General features: G+C 42.1%; 1 protein-coding gene across 2 annotated transcripts; it reads left to right on the top strand.

The window, feature by feature from the left end:
- The first annotated feature begins 1,459 nt into the window (after window positions 1-1,459).
- LOC306918085 (uncharacterized protein) lies at window positions 1,460-11,799 on the top strand. 2 transcript variants are annotated; one of them, XM_079530974.1, is made up of 4 exons: window positions 1,460-1,873; window positions 8,728-8,844; window positions 10,116-10,279; window positions 11,465-11,799. In XM_079530974.1, exons 1-4 carry the CDS (start codon window positions 1,585-1,587, stop codon window positions 11,477-11,479), a joined length of 585 nt encoding a protein of 194 aa, XP_079387100.1. In that variant the 5' UTR covers window positions 1,460-1,584; the 3' UTR covers window positions 11,480-11,799. The 2 variants fall into 2 exon arrangements, with proteins under 2 accessions (XP_079387100.1, XP_079387099.1); XM_079530973.1 differs by having other exon boundaries at window positions 10,116-10,331.
- The last annotated feature ends 282 nt before the right edge of the window (window positions 11,800-12,081 follow it).

The following is a 12,081-nucleotide window of genomic DNA, read 5'->3' as shown; positions in this document are numbered from 1 at the left end:
GTCGCGCTGCTGTCTCCTGCATTATGTGCAAATTCGAAACAGGTGGTACGCAGGGCCGTTCAGTGACTTACGACGAGTGCTTCCAAACTCCAGCACTTAGAAAAATAATCAACTGCACAGAATTTTTGAGTGGTGCAACCACTCCCTTACGGAGCTATGTGTGTGGGTTCCTGCCTGGCTGGGTGGGTGCCTGGGTATGAGCACGGAAATAGCATGGTTGTTTTTCACCACCTGTGCGCAACCTAACACACACGCACATATATTAACTGTATACAGTATATGATGATTTTGGGTGTACCAGTACAGTGACAGTACAGTACAGTACAGTACAGTACAGTACAGTACAGTACAGTAGAGGGTACAGTAGAGGGACCCCCACACGGTAACTTTTCTCAACCGTTTCGGACGTGGTGCGGCTCGCCGGAATCGGCCCGGCCCCCTGAGCGCATTCCTGGGGGTCTGAATGTTCGGGGGACCCTCCCCCACATGGTAACTCTCATTTCTGTACCGTTTCGGACGTGAGGCGGCTCGCCGGAACCGGGCAGGCACCCTGGCCGTGGTCCTGTGGGTCTGGAACTTCCGGGGACCCCCACACAGAGTTGCACCACTCACTTCACACGGGTGTGATTTTTGACAGAAAGTAGCTCATAACATCTACGGTGGATTTTTGAGTGGTGCAAACCACTCCAACAACCAGCTTTGTTTGTATCCGTGTTTGTGTGTACCTGTACGTGGGGCCCAAAAGAATGAGCATGGTTACTATGGTCACTGGCATTACGTCAGACCACAGCTGATCAGGCTATATAAGACCTTGCACCACTCAGTTCACACGGGTGTGATTTTTATGAAACAAAAGCTGCAATGTTGGTGAGTTTAACGTTGTTTAATACAAGCAAATCGCAAACGCAATTTGGATAGGTAGGGAGTCAATGGAGGGTATTGCAACTCCTGATTCATCCCATTATTAAAACAAATCTAGAGTTGCAAATTGCAGCTATACTGCATACTATGACATTCATGACTGATGTTTCCAAATTATCCATTCCCTACCCTTGCTTGACTTATGTTTTGTCATTTTGTTTGTTCTTTGTATTTTGTCATTTTGTCTGTTTACTTTGTATAGGCTATTTATTATTGTTTGGTTGATTTTGATTTGTTTTTTTGTAGTTTGTCTTGTTGTCTAAATGTTTTCCTTTCCTTTATTTTTTGTTGTTAAAGTGAATACATTGTATTGTGTTTAGGACCTCCTCGAAAAGGACATCAAGGGGTTATTATTCCTATAAAGAATGTCAATCATCAATCACCATCGTTGTATTCAGTAACAGTTACACACCTCCTCCACCATGTGGCGACAGTCAGCAGCGCCTGCATCCTTTGCTGCGCATGCTCGTAAACACGTTGACCCGGAAGTAAATGCGTAATTCTATTTGTTGACACTCTTGGCCGTGATGGTGGAATCGACGACGGGAGAAGTTGTGGAACCTCTTTGTTTGTGACTGATCCTCGATACATTTGACAAATTATTAGTATATTTCAGTAGTAACCGAGAGATTTACACATTATATTAGTATATTACAGTTGGTGATGTCTCCTAAAGGTAAAAGGAGTCAAATGGAGTCTGTACGGCTGAAGATAAATGAACACATGACGTCGGTGGGAGAGGAGATATTGTGTGTTTTCGACAAACAGCGTGGTGTTGATGTTTGTAGTGTGACGCTTAATGTCAGAGTGTTTGTGTTGGAGCGCCTCAACGCGGTGGGAGAGTTCATGTGCAACCTTTTCCAGAGAGAGATGGAGACACTAGAAACAATGGAGAAACAGAACAAACTGCTGGACGTGATGCTACAGCCACACATCAGACTACGCCGAGCAGGTTAGTGTGTGTGTGTGTGTGTGTCGTAGACACGTTTTGCAACTGTTTTAAATCACCTCATTAGTTCTAATCTATTAAGAGTAAGGTCAGCTACATTATGACGCCAGACAGTGTTTTTGTTGACGACAATGCAACAGACTAGTTAGTTACCAGTTACTAATTGTCTCCACCAGGCCGAAGGCATGGGTGTTGCAAGTAGGCAGTAACATCCGGGGACCACAGGGTGGGGCCGTAGCCTAGCTAGAGCACCCTGTAACAATGGGGAGAGAGTATGTTTTGCACTGTGTCCGTCCGTCCGTGTGTGTGTGTCCGTCTGTGAACAGCTAATCTCCGGCACGGTTAACCCGGTCGATGTCAAATTTTGCACACACACACTCCCTGGATGCCAACGATGAACCTCTGCCCCAGAATTTCCAGAACGGCCTGTTATAGCGCCACCAGGAGGCCGCTTTGTGCAAAACACGTTTTTGGACAGTACACCTACAGATTTTGTCCAAACATCACACAAATTGGTACACAGTCTCTCTAGAGCCATTCAACGAAACGGGTCTTTCAGATTTCTCAGACTCCATCCTGATTGCCTAAGATTGGCTTCCAAAGTTTGCAGGAGTGCTCAGTTTCAAACAAAATGCTGCAAATCATGGACACATCGTGTGATTTCCGTGAAATTGTGCACGCACATTCCCACTAGGCCGAGAAAGAAATGCCACGTGAACATTTTCAACTCAGCCTCATGGTGGCGCTATAACTCGCCGAAAAGTGTTTTTACCTCTTAACTGCACGGATCTGTGGATAACTTTGTATGCCAACTCCCTAGAGGCCAAGGAAAAACCTTTGCCTGGAATTTTTCACATCTGCTCTTTATAGTGCCACCAGGAGGCTGACATATGTAAAACACATTTTCTAATATTACTCCTTCAGATTTTATCCAAATTTCACACAAATCGGTACACATGATCTCCATAGCCATGTGATCAAGACACGTTTGTTTGATTTCTCATAATCCACCTTCATTGCCTACAATTGGCTTCTAAACCTTTCAGGAGTAGCCCGCTTTGTACCCGTTTTGTACATTTTGCCACAATTACTCAACGCAGCGTCTGATTGCGGTGAAACTGTGCATGCATATTCCCACTAGGCTGAGGAAGAAATGCCACTTGACAGTTTTCAAATCAGCCTCATGGTGGCGCTACAACAGGCCAAGCCGCGTCTCACACACACAAAACATCCTCCTGGTGGAGACCTGTGCCCAGAAGGGCACTTTTTCTAGTTAGTCTGTCTGATTGAACCTGACTTAAAGGACCACTTCACCACTTTTCAACCTATCTTCATATAATAGTTCCTCAGTAATAATCATGATAAAATTTAAGATTTTTATTATCGATTATAGATTTGTATTATCGTGTGCAGATAGTTTTGTAGTAGTTTATTTTGGTGATAAAAGAACATTGGGCCTCATGCGCCAATAAGTTCCTAACTTTTCCTCTTACATTTCTTCCTAAGTGAATTCCTAAGAAGTCCAGTCAGATTCATGAAACGTTCTTAAGTAGGCAGAATTGTTCGTAAGCATGTTCTTATGATGATGAAATCATGAAATCCAAATCCTCGTAACTTGAAGGGGTGTGCCAGTTCATTCAAATTATCATAGGTAGACGCCCCACATATCCTAATTAGCATCCTAATTACCATAGGGAACCGCCCCACCAATCCCATATAAGGCATTGGGAATTCACTTTCCTACCTGTGTTCACCCAGGTGGGTGTAGTTTTGCATGACTCCATGGCCTTGCCTGCAGTCACACCTGTGTGTGATTGCAGCTCACAGGACCTCACACATAGAAATAAAGTTGAGTGAAGTCAAGAATACCTAAACTAAAGTCTAAATATGGTGGAACACCAGACTCCAAACATTAAAAATCAATAATACTGTGGAGGTACTGAAGTGAACAGAAATTTTCACATTTTCAATATTTCAATATTTTAATATTTTCAATATTCATGAATGTATTTTATACATTATGTGTGGGTTATGTGGTGGGTATGGTGCGTTTGTTTGGGTTGGGTTGTGAACTCTAAACCAGTGGTTCTCAAACATTTTCATGTCAAGGACCCCCAAATTGACATGCATTCTGCAGACCCCCATATGAAAATATTTTCTGCTAGGGTAATGTTTTGAAGATTTATCATTTTTTTTTAAAAATAGCCGATCTACAAGCTCAAAATGGGCAGTAATGGGACGCGTTTGTGAGCTTGTTTATTGGCTATTTTCAAAGTATAAAATGGGATTAAAGTGGTAAAATATTCCATATTTTGCTGTGGACTGCCTGGAACTTCCTCAAGGACCCCTTGAGGTCCTCAGACCAAACTTTGAGCATCATGCAGATGGCGCTGTTTTCCCTTTATGTTTTCAGATTGCACTTAAGAACGAAAAAGGCACCCTAAGAGTGCTCCACAGTGTGCGTAGATTCTGTTCTTACCTACGAACAAATCACAGCTAAGAAAAGATTGAGGGATCCCAAAACCTTCTTAAAAACTTCCTAAGTGGGTCTAAGAACAAATTTCCTCTTAAGAACGGTTGGCGCATGAGGCCCATTGCATGGATTCATAAATTTTTAGGGGTGTTAGCTCCTGCTATGCCCAGCTTTCTGGGTTTGTTTGAGCATAAACATTGGCTGATGATTGGTGATCACCCCATAGCGATGATTTGATTGGCTGAGCAAAGTACATATTGAAGATAAAAGTGAGGGCAGAAAAGTGACGACCCCAAAAGTGATTGACCAGAATGACATTTGACAGTTTTTTTTGTGATGATGTGATTTAGTAAGAGAAACCTATGAAAATCTGGGAACTAAATCGTTACCAAGAAATGTCTTCACTAATATGTTTCTAAAAGTGTCTAATAATATGTACTAAAAGTTTGAAATTCAACTCGCGTGGGAAATTTGAGTTATTAGCATAATATGTGACCATGACCATAACACCTATATAAGGCAACAAAGTCCAAATTTCATCATTCTTTAAAAGGATCCCTGGCTAATGAGACAAATATGTCTTAAAACATTATACTTGACCCTATTCTCTATTACTAAAACAAATAAATAAAAACACCTTAAATATTTTATTTCTTTCATAAATAGAGAATCTTTCACTCAATAGGGACTGCTCCTGTCGCAAGTTGATGATGTCATATGTTCATGTGTGGTCCAGCCCTATGGAATATATGGAATGCACATGCTAATAAAAGATATTTTAAATATTGCTTTGATGCTCATATTAACTTTAGGAAGTATTAAGTTGTTTTTTATTAGCATATGCATTCTATAATTCCATAGGGCTAGACCACACATGGACATATGACATCATCAACTTGCGACAGGAGCAGTCACTATTGACTGAAAGATTCTTTATTTATGAAAGAAATAAAATATTGAATGTGTTTTTATTATTTTATTTTAATTTTAGAGGGTAAGTATAATATTTTAAGGCATATTTGTCTTATTAACCAGGGATCCTTTTAAGTAGCATGTGACATATAAAACTAGGGGGTTTTCATGATTCTGAATCCATTCCAAGCATTCGTTTTGCACAGAAAACACTCCTTGGGAGGAAAACAGCCATAGCCGTCATCACAAATGTGATGAGGTCAGCACATTTGGGCAAATGGATATGGCTGAATTTAGCACAATGAGTGTTTTTAGTGCAAAACTAATGCTTGGAATGGATTCAGAATCATGAAAAAACCCTAGTTTCATATATCACATGCTACTTAAAGAATGATGACATTTTGCCTTTTTTGCCTTATATAGGATGTTAATGGTATGGTCACATTATGCTAATAACTCAAATTTTCCACGGGAGTTTAATTTCAAACTTTTAGTAATATATTAGACACCTTTAGAAACACATTGGTGAAGACATTTCTTGGCAACGATTTAGTTCCCATATTGGTCAAATATAAAATGCTCTTACTAATTGGTTGAGCACATAATATAATGTATAATGATCTTACTGTATGATGATAAGAGCGACCCTCACTAAGCCAACGACTTATTTTCCTATCAGTTTCACAACCAAAGCAAACTTAGAAAAAAAATCACACTTGTGAGGGGTGCTCTTATCATCATACATCATCACATTCTGATTCACAATTATCCCTTCACTAAATCCCACCCCAAAAAGCGATTGTCCAATGCCAATCCAAATAGTTTAAGGATGGGTTGGGGAGGGACTTTTCTGTCCTCACTTTTTGGAGTGGTGCAACAACTCCAAGGAACAGCTTTGTCCCTATGTCCTAACCTATGTGACTATGTCCCTGTGTTCCGATGTTTAGAGTACCAATAGGGGGTGCTGTTGCACCACTCACTTCAGACTGGTCTGATTTTTTAATCCTCAATACGTACATTGCTCAGCCAATCAAATCATCACTATGGGGTACACACAGACATACAAAGCTGGGTCCGACCGTTGATTCAGCATGTCGGACCTTTGGTGTGTCGGATCTGTGTGCACACCACGGGTACAGAGAGGAGACTCGCTCAGAACAAGATTTCCGGTCACCATTTTCCAGCCTCACTGTGGCGACAGATATAAATAAGGAAACAGCGCACAACAACATTGACAGTTCTAGACTTATGGCGTGAACTGAACGCATTCACTATGACGGATTTATCGGGTTCATTTTGCGTTGATGTCTCCAGGGTGCCTCTATGTGCCCACAACAACAGATCTACAAGCAGTTGACAGCCAGCTTGTATGTCTGTTTTTTGAGGGGCACTCCCCTCTTATGCCCGGCTTTGTGTGTCTGTGTGTAAGGGTCCTATAGCGGTGATTTGATTGGCTGAGCAATGTACATATTGAGTACAGAAAAGTGAGGACGCCCATTGTGATTGGCCGGAATGTGATGATGTATTATCACTTCACACGTGTGATTTGTTTTTCTCCCTCTACTGGCTGTGTGTGTGGGTGCGTGTTCTGCAGGCTGAGCCGCCGTCAACTTTGCCCTTTCAGACTTGGTCTGAACCGTTTTTTTATGTGCTTCCATGCACAGGTAGAGAGCCTCCATGTGTTTTGGAATGTTGAAGGATATGTTATTTTGTCAGCTGACGCCCAAAAGCCATGCAGCGTGTATTTAATTGATATCTCTGACAGTCAATGCGCTGCTCCCATGCTAGCTCGGCTAGGGAGATAACAACACGCTGACTACTAGACGGATGCATATCATGATCTGTGTGCAACATAACTGCTATTCATTTACTGAGAGAACACACGTTTACCTGATCACTATTTATTCACTGAGGAGAGAACACACGTGTGCCTGATCACTCTTCAATTCACTCTCGTGGTGTTTTTTCCTCTCTCTGGTTCCATGTCCACACGTCTTCTCATCAAGTCAACTTTTAAACATTGAGAACTGTTTTGACGTGAGGGGATCGAGGCGGAGATCAGACCACCCAAACTAATCCCTGTCGACCCATGGCTAAACAAGTCAAAGATAGTACAGAGATTGAATATAGATTTTCCATTTTTGACTCATGCTCATCTCAACTTAAAAAAATCAAAATCCCAAAAAGTTTTTTATTATAAATAATTACATATATATTTGATGTATTGTTCAAAAACATTATAAGAAAAAACGTGTGAAGTGAGTGGTGCAACTCCGTGTGAGGGTCCACGGAACATCCAGACCGCCATAAATGTAATATGTTTATAAATGTTAAAATCACTTTCCATCTCAGACCGTGTGTGTGTGTGTGTGTGTGTGTGTGTGTCCCTGACACAGCCAGGGACACACAGCTGTCTATAGGAGGAGTGGTTGCACAAAAAGATGAGATGTTTTCCAAATGGTAGAGGGAACGTAGTGTGTGTCTCTGTACTGCTCTAGTCTAGTACATCTAGACACGTACACGTCTCTCGTTGCGGTTCTGCACGGTTTTTACTTCCTGCTTGCACATAGTGTGCACAGATGACGACCAAGATGATTCGATAAGTGCCATAGGCTCCTGGAAGACTTTCCCCTCGATCACCTTGGCCGTCAACTCTGCACACAGGGAGTAAACAAAACCTTGCACACGACGAGTGGCATGCATTGCACAAGAGCAGCTGACAGCGTTGACGACAGAGTCCTATGTGAAAATAACCGCTCACTATTTTGAAGGCTGGGCTGTGAAGAGTTAGCCTCGCATACAATACCACTGCATGGATTTTGCATGGATTTTTTTTTGGCAATGGCAGGTTTGTCTGGCTACGCGAGGCTAGTGAAGAGTGCCATCCTACTGCTGTAACGTACGGATTAACATATTTATTTAGTTTTGAGTGTTGCACCCACTCCATTGCGGAGCTTTGTGTGTCCCTGGCTGGCTGGCTGGGTCCGTCCGAGCACGGAAATAGCGTTTGGTTGGTTTTCACCACCAAGTGTCACATATTAACTGTATATATGATGATTTTGGGCGTGACAGTACAGTACAGTACAGTAGAGGGACCCCCGGGGATCACCACACAGTAACTCTGTCATTTCTCGACCGTTTCGGACGCGGGGCGGCTCGCCGGAACCGGCCCGCCACCCTGAGCGCGTTCCTGTGGGTCTGGAAGTTCCGGGGACCCCCACACAGTTTTGTACCACTCGGTTCACACGGGTGTGATTTTGTATTAACATTGGGGCCTGTGCAGTCAATGCACAGTTGTGCTCTCCTGTCAACTGATTGAAAAAGTATATAGATTGACACGGCTGTAAATGGCCACGACACGTCGACTCGCCCAATATGAGTCGTTTAACATCCCTAATTGAAGCCATTATTCGTGTCCCATTATTATAAAGTCGTTATCCATGTCCTCATTGTTTGTATTCCTTCATTCCAGACCAGTGTGTGGAGTCCAGTCTGCAGGTGAAGATCAGTCCTCCAGCCACCACTGTTTCTATTAAACAGGAACCTGAAGACCACCTTAAACAGGAACCTGAAGACCACATAGATCTCAGTAAGTTTAAAGCACTTTAATTTTTACTATTTAGGCATTTAGCAGACACTCTTTATCCAGAGCAATTTAAGTAAGAACATTCATCAAATGTATAGAGACAGTGTAGTGTCTCAGTAGCCTCGCTACCCAGGCTTTCATTTTCGTCGGCGCAAAAAATGAAAGCCTGGGGGAACGCATTGGCCGCTCTGGTTTAGGAGTGGGAATCAGGCCTTCAGGGTGGGCGTCGCATATGTGACATAGTGCTGCACTGGGGGGGAGAGGAGGGGTCGGGGCTGATGGACAGGCCACCCTGAACCAATCAGGGCGTGCGCAAATCTCAGCCACCCGCCCCTCTAGACCAGAAACCTAACACATTAACTCAGGCTAGTGTCTCAGTGATCTAGTATCAACTTACAGTAAGCAAGGTAAGCACATTCATCAAATGTAGAGACAGTGTAGTGTCTCAGTGATCTAGGATCATACTGTAGGTAACCCATGAACCTAGCATCAGTCTAAACACACAATAAATAATCTGTACATTGAAACTAGACAAACTGTAGGATGCCAGGTCAACAAATTAACCTAGCATCTGTCTAAATAACATGCTATCTAAATTACATTTTAACCTCTGCATAAGACTGCCTGGTCGTAAAGACTAGTCATGTGCTACGACTAAGATGGAGTCTGAAGGGGTAAGTCTAAGGGCCGATTCATACTCCTATTTTACCGCTGTAGTGCCGAAATTATTACCCCCCCAAACCTCAAATGACGTCACATTGTAGGCTCTATAGAGCCGAACCGACTTTTATTCGGCTCTATGGCATAAATGTGTATTTTATTCTGATCTCTTGTAGAGCTATCATCAGGGGTGAAAGTGTGTCGGTTCATCTTCACATCACCGATTAATCGGTAATCGGTTTTAACATTAAAATGTGATTTGCATCGATGTGTGGACTCCTGGGTCAATCTGAATGTACCATGAATCAGACTAGATCAATCTGAATGTACCATGAATCAGACTAGATCAATCTGAATGTACCATGAATCGGACTAGGGTTCAGTTATAATTAACATCAGTAATCTGGTCCATCAGTGTTTCCATCATTCATTAGGGAATTTAGAGCGCAATAAAAACAGCCAAGCTTTTTTAACCGATGTGAATACTTTATTTTCCATTGTTGAGAACTGCACCTAAGCACTACTGGGTGCACTAGCTTTTCATGTAACAGGAAACACTGCATGAAACAAATAAAATCAAACCTATACCGTTTCTCATTGTGTCTTTTCCCTAGAATCCCTGCACCTCCCTGTGTTTTCCCTAGATGTCCTGCACCTCTCTGTGTGTAAAGAGGAGGTTTCCTCTGAAGAGGAGAGGAGCTCCAGTCTGGTCCAGGAGGAACCAGATCCTCCACACATTAAAGATGAGCAGGAGGAGCTACTTCAAAGACCAGAAGAGGTTGATATGCCAATGCTGACATTACTAGCAGTGAAAAGTGAACATGATGATGGTGAGAACAGAGACACAGAGCCTGTAGCCAGCACCTCAACTGAACACATGAAAACACAAGCTGATGTAGAGGACGGTGGAACATCACAACCAGCTAGTGATGAGCAGCTCCTCTCTTCACACTGTTCTAAATCTGACATCACTGAAGACAGTGATGAGTGGCAGCCCAGTGTAGATCAGTCACCTTTAAACACACTGAAGTCACGCAAAATGTTTAATCATGAGGGAAGTCTAAAAAGACACATGATGACTCATACAGGAGAAAAGTCCTTTACTTGTAAAGTTTGTAGAAAAGGCTTTAGGCGAAATGGTCACCTAAAATCACACATGATGACTCATACAGGAGAAAAGTCCTTTACTTGTAAAGTTTGTAGAAAAGGCTTTAGGCGAAAGCATCACCTAAAATCACACATGTGGACTCATACAGGAGAAAAGCCCTTCACTTGTAAAGTTTGTAGAAAAGCCTATTGCAACTTGAGTACTCTAAAAACACACATGATGACTCATACAGGGGAAAAATCCTTTACATGTAAAGTTTGTAGAAAAGGCTTTAGGCAAAACGGTCACCTAAAATCACACATGAGGACCCATACCGGAGAAAAGCCCTTCACTTGTAATGTTTGTAGAAAAGGCTTTGGTGAAAAAAGTAATCTAAAAAAACACATGAGAGCTCATGCAGTGGAAAATCCATGTAATAAGTAGGTCGGGGGTGGCATATTGTCGGTTAGTGATGGGTATTGGCAACAACCTCACGATCGATACATATCACGATACAGAGCCAATGTTTTGAAAAATAACTTTAAGTTTCCAAACCAATTTAAAAAACTTAGTGGATAACATTTTTGCTTTTATGTGACACTTGTATTAAGTAGATCAATACATTCACGTGAATACATAAAAAGTTGAAATATGGAGACAAAGTTAATTCAGATTTTATTTAATAGTCCTGGGGATGGATTTCATTCCTGAGGATTTCAAAGGGGCCATTTAATGAGATAAGTGCAGATTTGCACTAAACATTTTCAGTCTTGGGATCTTTCTTTTTTTGCTTTAGGCCCTAATCTCCACATTTTAGGATTCATGTGTAGAGTAGTTGAACTGAAACAGTTTTTTTTGTATTTTTTTTTTTCAAAGGATCATCTGAGTTGACAGATATCAGACACATGTATGATCTAGGCCAAGGATATTAAAATTGAACAGTCGAGAGGGGGCACGGTGGCGCCTGCTGTAACTTCTTTGTCGGGCTTGGGCGGCCAATCGCGGTCCTGGATTTTCGGTGGGACCGAGAATGCCTGCACCGAGAATCAGCTAATCAACATTCTGCCTGTCGGAGTGGACCAATAGCAGCCAGCTGCAGCCTCGCCAAAAGCCAATCACAACAAAGCCGGTTAGAGAAAAACGAGGGGGCCGCCCACCTCCCGCAGCAACAGAGAAGGCAAATAAAATAAATAAAAATAAAGTTTGATTCACACGGTCAGCTTGTTCTTTTGTCATTCTCTAGCATGTCATGATCTTTGTGTTTTTAAACGTGACCCACACGTCCAAGACAATCGGTTGAGTTGGCTGTTCAATGTTCATTGCAACGAGGAGGTGATTAGTTTTAGTCTTTTTGTTGTCATTGCATCGCTTTGATTACGTTAATGGACTTCTGGTATCGTTGCATTATTATTAATAGTCTATTTGAGAATGACGAGGAAGCCTATAAGTCATAAGTCATGATCGATGTGTTATTTGGCTATATTTTATTCATT

This window comes from Electrona antarctica (genome assembly GCF_951216825.1).
Source record: "Electrona antarctica genome assembly, contig: scaffold_41, whole genome shotgun sequence".
NCBI classification, from domain to species: Eukaryota; Metazoa; Chordata; class Actinopteri; order Myctophiformes; family Myctophidae; genus Electrona; species Electrona antarctica.
Note: the sequence above shows the minus strand (reverse complement) of the source record. Positions and strands in the feature narration are given on the sequence as shown.

What these genes read in the sequence shown, in the direction of transcription:
- LOC306918085 (XM_079530973.1), top strand. Translation starts at nt 1,585, where the DNA reads ATGTCTCCTAAAGGTAAAAGGAGTCAAATGGAGTCTGTACGGCTGAAG. An exon ending in TGAAGACCACATAGATCTCA is followed by an intron (nt 8,845 to 10,115) that starts GTAAGTTTAAAG and finishes TCTTTTCCCTAG; the next exon opens with AATCCCTGCACCTCCCTGTG. An exon ending in GAAAAGTGAACATGATGATG is followed by an intron (nt 10,332 to 11,464) that starts GTGAGAACAGAG and finishes TTTTTTTCAAAG; the next exon opens with GATCATCTGAGTTGACAGAT.